The sequence below is a fragment of the Aotus nancymaae genome, unplaced genomic scaffold (assembly GCF_030222135.1).
Source record: "Aotus nancymaae isolate 86718 unplaced genomic scaffold, 86718_ANA_hifiasm-v0.15.2.pri h1tg000030l, whole genome shotgun sequence".
Taxonomy (NCBI): Eukaryota; Metazoa; Chordata; class Mammalia; order Primates; family Aotidae; genus Aotus; species Aotus nancymaae.
The window spans coordinates 36242555-36258143 of record NW_026988443.1 but is presented as its reverse complement, the minus strand read 5'-3'; the positions used below and the strand labels follow the sequence as shown (position 1 = coordinate 36258143).

Here is a 15589-nt window from a genome sequence, read left to right as displayed (position 1 = left end):
CTGTGACAGTGGAGAGGCCCCCGCGCTGTGAAGTGGCATCATCACTAATTCTATTTCCAGAACTTCATTATTGCCCTGTCGACGCTCCTTCTCCAAGCCCAGGCTTCCCCAAACTCCCAGAAGGAGCTGGGCTGCTTTTACATCCAGGTTCATTTCCAAGGGGCCTTAACCCCAGAGAACCCCTAACTGTGTGCTACAGAAGAGCAGGAGGAGAACACCCCCCACACAAGTGAGCTATCCCTCAGCCTGTCCCATGTCCCCATGCAAACACAGACGCAGGTACCTGCTGCCTGACGAGACATACGGCAGCATGGCTGGCAGGCACCCTGTGTTAAGTACATATCGGCCATGTGACAAGCACTTACACATTTAATCCTCCCAGTGATCTCATGGGGTGAGTTCCACTATTACCTCTCTTTTTGTTTGTTTGTTTTTTGAGATGGCGTTTCACTCTTGTCGCCCAGGCTGGAGTGCAATGGCGTGATCTTGGCTCTCTGCAACCTCCACCTTCCAGCTTCAAGTGATTCTCCTGTCTCAGCCTCCCGAGTAGCTGGGGTTACAGGCATGCGCCACCATACTTGGCTAATTTTGCATTTTTAGTAGAGACAGGGTTTCTCCATGTTGGTCAGGCTGGTCTCAAACTCCCAACCTCAGGTAATCCATCCGCCTCAGCCACCCAAAGTGCTGGGTTTACAGGCGTAAGCCAGCATGCCTGGCCTAAGAAAACTGAGACTCAGGCCAGACTTGGTGACTCACACCTTTAATCCCAACATTTTGGGAGACCAATGCAGGTGGATCACCTGAGGTCAGAAGTTCAAGACCAGCCAGGCCAACAAGGTGGAACCTCATCTCCATCAAAAATACAAAATTAGCCAGGCAAGGTGGCAGGTGCCTGTAATCCCAGCTACTCAGGAGGCTAAGGCAGGAGAACCACTTGAATCCAGGAGGCAGAGTTTGTAGTGAGCTGAGTTTGTGCCACAGCTCTCCAGCCTGGGTGACGGAGTGAGACTCCAGCAAAAGAAAGAGTAAAAAGAAAGAAAGGAAGGGAGAAAGAAAGAGAGAGAAAGAGAGAAGGGGAAAGGAAGAAGGAAAGAAAGGAAGGAAAAGAGAGTGTGAGAAAGAGAGAGACAGAGAGAGAAAGAGAAAGAAAACTGAGACTCAAAGAAGCTGAGTAGATTACCTAAGGTCACATAGTCACTAAGTGCCAGGATCAAGAGTAGAACCACGGTGTGTGGTAAAAGAAGAAGTTGTCACAGCAGTGCCCTGTCTCAACCCCAGGTACTGCCATGGTTAGGGAGAAACAGGAAGTCTGAGGCTGAAAGGAGCAGCCAGGTCCTTTTCCTGATTCATTTGTTAACCAGGTATCTGAAGAGCACCAGCCATGGGCCAGATATGAGCCAGGTGCTGGGAAGTCCCCTGAAGAGCAGAACAGACCGGGTCTCTGGCCTCCCAGCACTCACAGTCTGTGGGTCGGGACTGCCAAAGGCCTGACCCCAAGATCAGGCCTTGCATGAAAGCAGGAAAAGTCAACCCCTAGGATTTCTGATTTCAACCCCAAACTGCACAACACCTAAGTCTCTTCCAAGACAAATCAAGACACATCATTTTGTTAACCTGGTATGCAAAAACCCACATTTATATCTAAGACAGACTGAGGGGCAGGTGGTGGAGATAATTTTTTTTTCCCAAAACAATTCACCAAGGGACATCTTTGAATAGACTCCTCCCCCTACTCCCCAGTTAGCACAATCCATAAGGGATGGGACCTGCACTGACTTGTCAGGAATTCCAAATATACCTGCATTCCCAGAGTTTGGCACTATTTCGAGGGACAAATGCTGCCTCCCACATTTACCCACTATCCTGTATTACCTCATACACTCTGAGGGCCGAGGCCAGAACCATCACAGCTAGAAAATAACATAATGCATGGAAGAAGGCAAAGGCTCTTAAATTCCACTATGACAACCGCAACTCATCCATAGTATCAGTGGCTGAATGGGTAGGTCAATCCCGGTGCTCACCCATTGCCCTCAGGCCCCTGTTACATGAGAGCGCATTTGTGTGTTAGGCCTGCCACTAACGAAATACCAAAAACTGGGTGGCTTGCACCACAGAACTCTCACAGTTCTGGAAACAAGAAGCCCAGAATCAAAGTGTTGGTGATGCTAGATCCTTTCGAGGAGAACCCTGGGCCTCCTTCCTCAGCCTGCAGGTGTATTACTCAGCTCTCTGCATCTGTCTTCACACGGCCTTCTCTCCCTGTGTCTCTCTCCTTTCTTCTCACAAGGACATGTCATTCTGTATTAGGGTCCACTCTATTTCATTATGACTTCATCTCAACTAATTACATCTGCAAAGCTCCCCTTTCCAAATAAGATCAGGGATTAGGACCTTGACATATGAAACTGGTAAGGACAATTCAATCTGTAACAGGAACCCACCACTGCCCACAGCCCAGAAAGAGCCAGATGATGTCCTCTTACAGGAGACCACATCTAACCCATCCCCATGCCCAGGCAAAGCTGGCCACACCAGAGGACACTGGTCTCCAAAGCAGCCTGTTCACATATGCCGGCTTCAAAAGGCATGGCCCATAGGAGACTTCTCTCTCAGGAGTCCAGCCTTAAGAGGCTGAAAAACCAAAGCTGTCACTGATGGGCAGCAACAGAAATCCAAGGTTTAGAGACACGCTGTGCAGGGGAAGGGAGGGCCAAGCAGTGAGAGAAACCCAAGAGGGCAGATGAGGCTGTCAAGAGCCATCACCATCAGCAGCTCTTGTTACAGACAGCAGGAGAGTCCTCAGTGCCAATGGCTCATACTTCCCTTCCCGTGTAACCCAGCGGTGAGACTGTTCATTTTCCTGGATTCCTACAAAACCCCCAAACCCTTACAATCATCCTGCTTATCAGCCTTCACTGGGGCACTTACAGCTGCCTCTGTATCTGCCAAAATTAGAGGTTGCAAAAAAGCCTGGAAGGATGACCCCAACTTAGGTCCTGTTCTTTAGCACGTGGCTAGGACAAGCTTCCCAGCATCCTTTGCACTTGGTCACATTTCAAATTCTGATCAACAGAAGGTGGGAGGGGGTGGGGCACAGTGGCTCATGCCTATGATCCCAGCATCACTTGATCCCAGGAGTTCAAGGCTGCAGTGAGCTGTGATCGCACCACTGCACTTCAGTCTAGGCAATAGGCAAGACCCCGCCTCTTGGGGGGACAAAAAGCAGGTGGGAGGAAAGAGGTACATCCACTTTGGGTGTGGTCCATAGAAACTTCCAACCTCCTGAGCCATCCTCTACTCTTCCTCTTCCTCTATGCACTGGTCGGACAAAGGATCCTGTGGTAGCCTCCAACACCTTTGGAGATGATAGCACAGAGTCCCGCTCTCCAATCCCACTGGATCGTGACTTGAGTGAGTGAGAGATAAACTTATAGGAAGAAATAACTTGTTACTGCAGTTAAGCTACCTTGACTGATAGGAAAGCTTTGTTGTTATGCCCTATGCCAGAATGCTCTCCCCACAGAGCTTCCCATGGCTCCCTCCTTCTCATCCTTCAAGTCTCAGCTCAGATGTCACCTCAACAGAGAGGCCACCCTGAGGCTTTCCCTAGCTAAGCCAGTGCTCCCGGCTGGTGACCCTTTATTCAGCACCCCATTCCTTTTCTTCCTAATGTCCATCATGATCCAACATGATTCAATGTGTTACTATGGCTTTTTCCGCTTTTCCTACAAGACTGTAAGATTCTCTAGGGATCTTCAGGGTCCTGATCACTACTTTATCCCCAGTGAGAAGCATATTGCCCAATACACATCAGGTCTTCTTTGAGTGTTTGCTAAATCAACAAACGAACAAATTCTAAGAAGATTCTAAGGTTGTCATCCAGGGCAGAAAACAACTCTTGAATAACAAGACAAGCAATTCCTCAACCATCCAACATAAAAGTAGGGCTACATCACCATCAAGAATAAAAAAGTCAACGCTGCTTTTCACACTGGCAGGCTCCAGTGTGGAGGACACATACCCCAGAGGGAGCAGGACAACCCACTGGGTGCAAGAAGGAAAATCCTCATGTAAATGGAAGATGTAGTGTTTATGCCGTCCTCGCTACAGTGCCATCTCCCTTTATGCTGGACGATGATGACGATGATAACAACAATAACAACAGCACAAAATACTTAAGCACATCCTCCGAGCCAGACACTGTTGGAGCATTTTACATATATCACGCCATTTGTGTTCCACAAGAGTCTTACGGGATGTGTTCTTCAATTATTCTCATTTTATAGATGAGGATACGGAGGCCCAAAGAGGCGAGATGAGAGGCCCAAGGTCACACCCGTAACAAGTGGCAGGGCCAGGATTTGACAGCCCTTCTTTATACCATCACTGCACACCAATAACCGAAAGGCAAGTGAGTTTGTGGACATTGCAGGCATTGGTTGGTTGAGTCTTATTTCCGATGAGATGCTCGATTGCAGGAGCTTGGGGACCACCCTCAGAAAACCGTTTTCTTCTTAGGAGATGCCAATGAGAAAACATTATTACTCATTCATTATTATTATTAATAATAGTAATTTCACATTTCTTTCAAAAACATTTTGACAAAATAACGACTTTCAAAAATATTCACTTTTTCCATGAAAAGAAGTCCAAGAGTGGATTTCAGAATGAGCCCAAATACAGTAAACTCTTACCTTGCCACCCTCGGCCCCGTCAGCACTTCTCCACGCTGTGCGTGTGGTCTTTTCCTAGCATGCCCCATCTCCCCGCTAATCTGGCACCTCTAGGATGAGCACCAAGTCTTCTTTCTCTTGGTACCTCCAGCCCCTGGCAGAGCAAGTCCTCTGCACACATAAGGAATTCACATGTTTCCCTCCAACTGTCACAAAGAAAGTCTAAATGAAGCTGCGGTTCTTTGGTCTCAGGCGGGGTGTTTATGACACACAAACTGATACATCTTTGAGATCATCTAGGAGAAGAAAGCAACAGAGAGCAAGGAGGAGATAAGAAACTGACAGTAGGAAGAACAAGTTCAAATTGCAGCTCTGCCCTTTCCTCAACTTGGGCATGTCACGCCATCTCCCCAGGACTCAATCTCCTTGTAAATAAAGCAGGGATAGCTCCCCCTTCACTGGACCACTGTGGGGAGTAAGGAGTTGTTATCTTCGATGTGCTTTCACAGAGACTAAGACACAGTCTTCTCTATCAGAGGCCAGGCCTTGGGGGTCCTCACCAGGGGGCTTTTTCCTTTCTTCTCTTATTGTATTAAGTTTCAATTATGCAATATTTCCAACATCTTAAAAAGTATATGCAATAAAATCCATTTAATTCTCACCCAATAAGATGGAAACTACTATTATCTCACTTGACAGATATGGAAACTGAGGCACAGAACTATACAAAAAACTTGCTTCCAGTCACACTTCTAGTAAGCAGCTGATATGGTTCAGCTGTGTCCCTACCCAAATCTCATTAGAAGAGGCTCTCATCAACAGTATCACTATTATCAAGTGGGGGCCCCAAGAACCTAACACCAAGGAAGCAGACAGCTCCTACCTTTGAGAATCCTTCATTCATGGGTAGCCACAACTTGCCAAAAATAAGCAGACAGAGAAAAAAATGCCTGAGCAAAAGCGAAAATGTCAGGAGAAAAAGCCTATTCAGTTGAGATAGGCATGGTCCAGGCCCTCAAAGGGGCCCATCACCAGAGCAAACCCTAAAAATCCAGACCCGCAAACAGGTGGCACCATGTCGGCTCCTGAGACACAGTCCGAGCCTCTAGAATGGACAAGATGAAAGAGGACTCTAAGGCTCCACTCAGGCCCCAGAGCAGACCCCTTTCCACCTGGAGACTCCTCAACTGTGTCCCTCAGAAGGGAAGAAAAACCAACGTATGCAACAGTGCCACAAGCTCCCTCCCCACATTCAGAGACAACCGGTTCCTTAACTCTCCACGCAGACAGCCAGGATGGAAGGTGTCCCAGCACTATCTTATTGGAGGCCAGGAGGTGAGGTGATGTGATCCAGACTCAGTCTTCTCTATCAGAGGCCAGGCCTTGGGGGTCCTCACCAGGGGGCTTTTTCCTTTCTTCTCTTATTGAATTAAGTTTCAATTATGCACTATTTCCAACATCTTAAAAAGTACATGCAATAAAATCCATTTAATTCTCACCCAATAAGATGGAAACTACTATTATCTCACTTGACAGATATGGAAACTGAGGCACAGAACTATACAAAAAACTTGCTTCCAGTCACACTTCTAGTAAGCGGCTGATATGGTTCAGCTGTGTCCCTACCCAAATCTCATCTTAAATTGTAGCTCAGATAATCCTCATGTGCCATGGGAGGGGCCCAGTGGGAGGGGCCCAGTTGGAGGTAACTGAATCATGGGGCCAATTATCTCCATGCTCTCCTCATGATAGTGAGTTCTCATGAGATGATTTTAAAAGGGGCTTCCCCCTTCACCTGGCTCTCCTCCTTGCTGCCACCATGTGAAGAAGGCTTCTCCTTCCATCATGATTGTAAATGTCCTGAGGCCTCCCCAGCCACACTGAATTGTGAGTCAATGAAACTTCTTTCCTTTATAAATCACCCAGTCTTGGGCATGTCTTTTTTTTTTTTTTTTTTTTTGAGACAGAGTTACAGTGCAGTGGTGCAATCTTGGCTCACCGTAACTTCCACCTCCCAGGTTCAAGTGATTCTTCTGCCTCAGCCTCCCAAGTAGCTGGGACTACAGGTGTGTGCCACTAAACCTGGCTAATTTGCATATTTTTAGTAGAGACAGGGTTTTGCCATGTTGGCCAGGCTGGGATTACAGGTGTGAGCCACTGCACCCAGCCTGGAGTATCTTTATTAGCAGCATAAGAATGGACTAATACAATGGCAGAGCAGGAATTTGCATCCCAAATCTGGATTTGGAGTTGACATGCTCATGTGGGAGCCAGGCTGCTGGTGACCACCATCAGTTCCTACCTGCTGTGGATGTGCATGCCATTCCTTCTCTATGAGAGAAATTTCCTTTCCTTGAAGCCGAGCTGAGCTTACTGATCTGAGTTGCTATAAGTTATGTCCTAGAATTCCTGAGGCTGTCATAAGAAGTCTTGTAGTTTTTGCCTGGGACTCCTCTGCCTGAGATCACCACATGGTAGGTCTTTGGTCAATAGCCCCAGCTGAGGCTGGTGCGGTGGCTCATGCCTGTAATCCCAGCATTTTGAGAAGCTGGGGCGGGCACATTACCTGAGGTCAGGAGTTTCTGGCCAGTATGGTGAAACCCCGTCTCTACTAAAAACACAAAAATTAGCTGGATGTGGTGGTATGCACCTGTAATCCCAGCAACTCAGGGGGTGAGGTGGGAGGATAACTTGAACCCAGGAGGCGGAGGCTGCACTGAGCCAAGTCTGCACCACTGCACTCCAGCCTGGATGACAGAGTGAGACTCCATCTCAAAAACAAACAAACAAAAAATAATCCCAGCTAAGCCCAGTCTTCCAGCCATCATCACTAAGGTACCAGATGTGCGAGTGAAGATTCTGGAAACTTCCAGGCCAGGTGACACCAAATGACCTCAGTCCAGGCTACAAAGAGTAGAAGAATCGCCCAGCTGAGCCCTGCCCACATCTATGACCCACAAATCTACTCATTTATATTACATGGCACCCATTAATCCCACAGGATCAGAGCAGCCGTCCCTGCTAACCATCTGGCAAATCTCTCTCAACTCAACCCAAGGACCTCCTCCACTATCAGCCCTCCCTGTTCCTCACCACCTCCCTCACACCCAAATGGACAAGAGCCTTCCCTCCTCACAGCATACCCAGAGAAAACTCCCGCTATGGTACTAAGCATGTAACCTTGCAAGGGCAGGTTTCTGAATCTGTCTCCTCCTCTTGCAGGCTGGGACTCCATTCTTCCTCCTCCCTCTCTCTGCAGACTTTAGCACTCAATATGATGGCAAACATGTGCTGAACAAATGAGAAAGTTCCATCAAAACAGGGTTCAGAGTAAAACCCTATTTTACCCAGTGACATTTTACTGCTGTAAGCAAAGCAAACACACAACTTTAGAGCAGTTTCTCAGCCCCTGCACCACTGTCATTTTTGCTGGATCACTCTCTGTGGTTGGGACTGTCCTGTGCACTGTAGAATGTTTAGCAGCATCTCTGGCATCTACACATTGGATGCCAGTAGCAGCCTGTATCCCAGGTGAGAAAATCAAACACGTCTTCCAACATTGCCAAATTCTCCCTACCCTGGGGTAGGAAGGGGGAAAGCAAAAATCACCCTGGTTGAGAATCGCTTTACACAGTAGGACCCAGGTGTCTTACCCAGGGCTGCACAGGGATTGTAACACCTGTCCAAAGTCACACACCACTTGCCAACTATTCCAAAACCACGTGCCACTGCTCACCTCATGTGTGCACCTGCCCCTGCAGACCCCAGAGTAACCAGAAAGTTCCTGCTAACCAGAACCCCATGAGAGAATTGCCAGAGCTGGGAGTTCTTCTTGAGATAAAACATCACCCATCTCAGCAGGAGACTGAGCCTGCTCTCTCAAGGTGTGGCGGGAAAGTATCATTTCTAAGCTCTTCACACATAATTGGCTTTTCCTGCCACTACCAACACCATCATCTCTAACAGGACCTCCACTGCATGCTCAAAGATGCAAATCCAATCACATCGTCCCTCTTCTGAAAACCTGAGAATGGTCCCTTCTCCCCTCCAGAAAAAGTCCAAACCCCTAAGCAAGACTTTAAGTCCCTACATAGGCTGGACTTCACTAGTTAGCAACAACAGCAAAAATCATGACAGTGGTGGTTCCCATCAATTTAGTGCCTGTCACATGCTATGAATCCAGCCAAGCCTCTCTGACACATCTTCTCAATTGCTTCTTCCGAACTATGACCCTGTGGGGTAAACATGAGTGTTATTTCCGTTTCACAGACAAGGGAATTAAAGTTCAGAAAGCGGAGGTAACTTGCCGGAGATCACACAGCAAAGCTCATCAAACAGCACTGGAAGTCAAGCCCCACACTGCTCATACCTAATAAAGCAACATAGGCTCCATGAAGATTTGAATCCAATTGAATAACTGCTGTATCTCTAGTGCCCAGAGCAGTGCCTGGCAGAGTAGGCATTCAAATGGCAGAGGGGAGGCAAAGGAGAGGGGCAAAACTGAGAAGGGAAGAAGAAAGAAAGGGAAAGTGGGAGGGAGAAGAGGAGGGACAGGGAAAGGAGGGGGAAGGGAAAGAAGGACAATGTCTCTCCAGTGACGTATATGAAACCTGCCTAGTTACCAGACCACCTGGGGGACTTATTATAATACTATGCTCCAGCGAAAGTGGTGAAATATTGTCGCTCTCAGTCACTCCAGGGAGAAGGAAGAAGGAAACAAAGAGGCTGAACAGGTGAATAAAAGAATGAATTAAGGCCAGGCATGGTAGTTCATGCCTATAATACCAGTACTTCGGGAGACCAAGGTGGGAGGATTGCTTGAGGCCAGGAGTTTGAGACCAGCCTGGGCAACACAGCAAGACCCTATCTACACAAAAGTTAAAAGATCAGCTGGGCATGATGGTGCACACCTGTAGTCTCAGCTACTTGGGAGGCTGGGCAGGAGGATCACTTGAGCCCAAGAGTTCATGGCTGTAGTGAACCATGTTCAGGCCACTCCACTCTAGCTTGGGAAACAGAGCAAGACCCTGTCTCTGAGAGAGAGAGAGAGAGAGAAAGCGTGAGAACAAGCTCGTGAGAGTACACAAGTGAGTGAAATGCTATTACTTCACAGAAAGGCAGAATGACAGGGCGAAGATTTCAAGCCAAAATCCTGTCTTATGCCCATCAGAATGAGCTTCAGGAAAAGGTTTCAATATCCTGTACTTTCGTTCATATATATATATGTGTGTGTGTATGAAATATATATGTACTTGTGTGTGTATGTATATGTACACATATATATTTTTTTAAGTTCCAGGATACATGTGCAGAACACGCAGGTTTGCTACATGGGTATACATGTGCCATGATAATACCCTGTACTTTCAAAATCCCCCCTGGGTGTCTCTGACGGGCAGCTAGGCTTGGGATGGGCAGATTGAGAAAAGAAAGGAACAACAGCAGTCTACTGTCAATGTGGCGCACCTGTATTTACCGTCAGTCCCAGCCCTCCCACCCTCTACAGGGGAAGTGGGGGCACCCCAGCTGCAACAGGTTTCTGGGCCACCTGGGGGTGCAGTCAGCCAATGCAAACAGTCTGGAGGGAAGATGGCCACCTCCACACTGCATTTTCAAAGCAGGGCTCTGGTTCTGTGAGACTTGAGACCCACTTGGCTTCGAAACCAGAAGAAGCCTTTCAGAAGGCAGTTCGATCACACTCATGATAGGACACATCAAATTGAGGATGACACCAAGCTACCAGAGCCTACCTGTGCATGTCTATTTTCAGCAGCCACGCAGCACGGATGAGGGTGCTGGCAACAGGTACTTTCCCACCTTGTGGCTGAAACACACAGTGGGGCAACCTCTTCTCAGGGTGCTGCCTAACTTCCCTTTAAAGTTAAAATATGCCATACCCTTCAGCTCAGAAATAAACCTCCAGGAAGCTGTCCTTCGGATATCCCCATACACACTCATGGAAGAACAATCCAAGGATCACCCTCCTCTAACACTGGAGGGAATATAAATGGTGCAGCCGCTTAGGAAAATGGTCTGACAGTTCCTACAATGAGGAAACTGAGTTAGCATATGACCCAGCAATTCCTAGGTACGTACCCAAAAGAAACAAAAACAGACATCCACATAAAAACTTGTAGAGACACGTTCTTAGCAGCACTATTTATAGTAGCCAAAAGACGGGACCATCACAAGTGTCCATCAACAGATGAACGAATACATGAATTGTGGAATACCCATGCAATGTATGGTGATGCCGCCATAAAAAGGGAAATTTCTGATCCATGCGACCAAGCGGATGAACCTTGCAAACATTACACCGAGTCAAAGAAGCCAGTCACAAATGCCCACATAAAAATGATCCATTTCTACGAAATGTCCACAGCAGGGAGGTGTAGATATAGAAGTCAATGTAATGGTTGCTTAGGTCTGGCAGAGGAGACGGGGTGGCGGTGAAAGGCATCGTATTACATCTGGAGGTGATGAAAACGTTCTCAATTCTATTGCAGTGGCGCTTGCACGTATATATAAATATACTAAAACCATCACACTATCCATGCTGCATACAATGGGTGAATTCTATGTACAGTATGTGAATTATATCTCAATAAAACTATTATTTAAAAAAGAGAGAGAGAGAATACAAGCCTGGGTGAGGTGGCTCATGCCTGTAATCCCAATGCTTTGGGAGGCCAAGGAGGGAGGATCACTGGAGCACAGGAGTATGAGACCAGCCTGGACATAGTGAAACCCCCATTTCTCCAAAAAAAAAAAAAAAAAAAAAAAAAAAAAATCTAAATTATCCAGACATGGTGGTGCATTCCCATGATGGTCCCAGCTACTTGGGAGACTGAGGCAGGAAGATCACCTGAGCCCAGAGGGCTGAGACTGCAATGAGCCATGATCATGCCACTGCACTCCAGCCAGGGTAACAGTAAAAGACCCTATCTCAAAAAAAATTATTTTTTAAAAAGAGTACAATGATAGTCACTTTGACTAATAACAAAAGTCTGGAAATAGCACAAAATGCGCTTCCGTGGAGTTAAACTGTTACACTGAGGCCTGTGCCATATGTCATGTGTCCAAGAAAGAATGAGCAGATCGATGTGTGCTGATAAGAAACCAGCCCCAACGTCATTATTAATTAACAAAAAGAAGTCAAGGTGCAGAATTGTACAGGGGAGTTTCCATTTGTGTGTTTTTTTAAACCTACACATGAGGCAAGCATAGACTATTTCTGGAAGATAAAGTAATTGGTAATGAGCTTGCCTCTGCAGCATGGGTTAGGGGCTGGGGAAGAGAAACGTCTGGTAAGGAGAAACTCCTTACCCCCCAGGAATATACATTTCAATTAAAAACTAGTTCATTTAGAAACACAAATTACAGCAAATGTTTGCAAATGAAAATTGCTTAAGCGCCTTTATTTGTTACAGTTTTAGAAACTTTAGGATCTGAACCAACTGCCCAATCTAAAGGAAATCAGGGAGGAGGGATGGCTCTACCAGGACCAGACCTACATTTGAAAGCTACAAAACTTTCAGCAACTCACTCTCCCTGCTTGGAGACTAAAGCAAAGGCCCCTCACTGCTGTGGTGTGCAGTAAAACACGGTAACATTTGGCAACCAAGCTATGAGTTTCCTCAAGCTTAGGCTAGTTAGCCCTTAAGAGGTCAGACGACTGGACCAGCTGTGGGAACCAGATGATCCCTGATGCTGTCAGATAGGGAACAAATGCACCAGCCAAGGCAAGCTGCCCACATGCCCTTTCCCAGTGGGCTGACTACAGCTTCTGTTATTTCACCAGAGCTTTCCTGGCTGAACTTTCTCCACCTGCTGTAAACCTCATCAGAGATCCACACAAAGTGGCAACACTTTCATTTTTAGAAGAATAAAAGAACCCATCAAACCAACAACAATCACGGTAACGATAAGACAGGAAGGTGGACAGGCACTCAGGCCAGGGCCCCAGAGGACGGGCCACATTGCCCCACCCAGTGAGTACTCACAGAAGCCCTCGATCTTGTCGGCGGTCTTGCTCCAGGCCACCTGCCTTGTCTCCATGATCACCTGGACGGTCCTTCGCTCAGGAGTAGACTTGCGGAAGCTGAACACAGTCATCACCGTCCCCAGCTCCAGGGCTCTCTTGATCTGGCTCTTCTCATATTCCGCAAGGGAGTCCACACTGGCCATGGTGGACATTGTGGCCACTCCAGGGAGAAGAAGGGAATTGGGAGAAATCAGGAGGCTGAAAGGGCAGAATTAAAGAGTGACCTGGTTTTAGTACCAAAGGAGGTTTAGTTAACAGGGCGTGAACTTCAGGAAACAAAATCCTGTCTCAGGCCAATCAGGATGAGTTTTAGGAGAACGTTCTAGTGGCAAGGCATCACCGGCCACTCAGAGAGCTCAGGCAGGACACAAATGTTTAAATGGAAACTGAAGTGTGAGAAGGGCCCCTGACCTCAAGGACCCAGCTGTTACCTGGGCTTTGAATAACCAAATCACCCTGGTCTGGCAGTGACCCCCTCTCTCCCCACCCACTCTCACCCTACAGAATATTTGAATAGCCAAAGCAGCCTGGCCAGGCTCCCACCTCTCACTCCCGACCTCCAACATCCTTCTCTTTCCTGTCTAGAGTTTTCTAACCATCTCTTTACTTCCTAAACAAAATTAAGAACTGAAAAAGATAAAATGAAATAAACAAAAAAACAAAGCAAACCTTCAGAATCATTCATGGAGACCTTGGCAAATGATTCCTCTGCATAGAAATGAGGATAAAAGGCAGGAAATGTCAGGTCTTGGCAGCTTCAAGTTCAAACCCTAGAGTAGGTTCCTACTGGCTGCATGGCTGTGGGCAGACTACTTGACCTCTCTGTGCCTTAGTTTAAGCCTTTTTAAAATGGGAGTGTTCAGACCCTCAGGAAACCTGAAAAGGAATCCCCCAGCAAAGCACCTGGGGTGATGCCCAGCACCTGGCAGGTGTCCTTGATTGCTGTTTATGCTCGTGGGTGGTTAGTATCAGAGAGTGTTTGGACCCAAAGTCTTGGCGGAATCATTGCGTGGACTCTCTCATGACCACTTCCAACCCATCTCATCCTTTCACCGGCTCCTCTTAGGATCTCATACTTAAACTATTCTAATCCTAGTCTCCCCACTTCTTCCCTGTCCTGCTAGGGTCAATTCTCACACCCATAGCCAGAAGGATCCTTTTAGAACATGAAGCAAATCATGTCACTCCTTTGCTCAAAATCCCATAGTAGCTCCCTGAGCCTTCACTCTGTACCATCCCCTTATTCTGCCTCCCAAATCCCCAGAAACGCATTGTCGGCCCCCAAAATAGGACTTAGAGTGAAGGGGCTCCCCAGGCCCTGGAGCTGAACTACGAGGGACCCACTTGTCACTAGGCTGCAGCCACTGCAAGAAATCACATAGATCCTCTGGGCTCATTTCCAGTCCCATAAAAGAAAGTAACAGTAACCACCTTCTACATGTTTTTGTAAGGGTTAAACAAGACAATGTATCTCAGGCCCTTAAAACAATGATACAAAGTCAACAATCCTTAGATTAAGCTATTGTTACAATTACCATTGTTTGTTCAGTTTCTTATTTCCTCCTTTCCCTCCCAGTCCTGCCTGGAGTTGTTACTTTGTAGCTTTCAAGTTTACAGAGTAGCACTAGAGAGACCTTTGCAGGATCCACAAAGGAAGGAGAGGCTGTTGTTCACCCAGGGCTGTCTGGGCTGCCAGCCTGGCTCAGCCTCCTGCCAAGCTGCTCTAAATCAGTGCCTCGGTTCCCTCACCTGCAAAACGGAGGTTAAATGCCAACCAGGGGCAGCTGGGAGGAAAAGCTACACTACGCACAGCCCACAGCATTTAGCAAGGTCTCTGTTAACACTGATCAGCCACTGGGGAAGGCATTAATCAAGTGTCAACTCTATGCCTCGCACTGAGCTGAGGACTGGGATGCAAATGAGGGGCATGGGGAGGGCCCAGGATTTGCCCTTTGCCCCCACCTCCCTCTGCTGCACACCCATACAAAAGACACCTCCTCGCCCATGCCGGCAGCAGGAGATAATTACACCTGCCCTCTGTCCATTTGGAAACAGACCAATTAACTGAGAATTCTAATGTAGTTATAACTGCAGCAGCAGAAGCATGCATGGGTTGAGGGGAGAGGCAGAGAGCAGCAAGAAGGGGTCCTAGATTTATTCTGGAATGGGCCTAGGCAGTTAACTGGCTCAGGAAAAGCTTTCAGGGGAAAAAAGCAGGCATCTGAAATTGAATCTTTCAAAAAAGACGAAGCTGGAGGAACTGGCTTTAGGTTTAAGCAAATGCTGGGAGGCAGACAGAGTATGCTAAAAACTCTGCTGAGAGTTAATGTCCATCCTTACCTATCAGGAGAAACCTAAAATAACCTCCTGATCATTACCCAGGTCAAAGGGATGAACAAGGTGCCCCCATGGCCCATTTCGTCCTTGTAAAGCAGCCGTTTACTGGGCCCTGGTGCCAAGCACCTGTCATGTCTGGTTCATCACATTTATCTCAACGAAAAATACTGCAGGGGAAAACTGAAATCCCCAGAGGTCACATTACCCGATCAAAGTTATGTAAAACAGTGGCAGCAAAAAGATCAGAACCATCACCTGAGTCCTGAGCCCTCAGTCCAGAATCCTGTGGCAGAATTTGACCAGATATTAACTAAGTTGGCAGTACAAGCCCCTCTCAAAAGAAGTTAAGGGTCTTATCCAAGATCATACAGATAGAAAGTAGCTAAAACTGGATTTGACCCAGGTGCCAACCATGAAGCTCTTCACTATGTTGACAGTCCCCAGGCACGCATCCTGGAGTTCCCCACTCCCAACTCTCTAGGCCACTGTCCACTGGAGCATCAGCAGGAAACACAAGCCCTATTATAATACC

At 47.3% G+C, this 15589-nt stretch overlaps 1 protein-coding gene across 1 annotated transcript in view; it reads right to left on the bottom strand.

Annotated features, from left to right (window-relative positions):
- The window catches only part of PLCG2 (phospholipase C gamma 2), a 171672-nt gene extending 158643 nt beyond the window's left edge, over positions 1–13029 (bottom strand). The window contains exon 1 of the mRNA XM_021671046.2: positions 12680–13029. Within this exon, the coding sequence (XP_021526721.1) occupies positions 12680–12872 (193 nt within the window). The 5' untranslated portion in view covers positions 12873–13029. The remainder of the gene's footprint in view (positions 1–12679) is intronic.
- Between the last annotated feature and the right edge of the window lie 2560 nt (positions 13030–15589).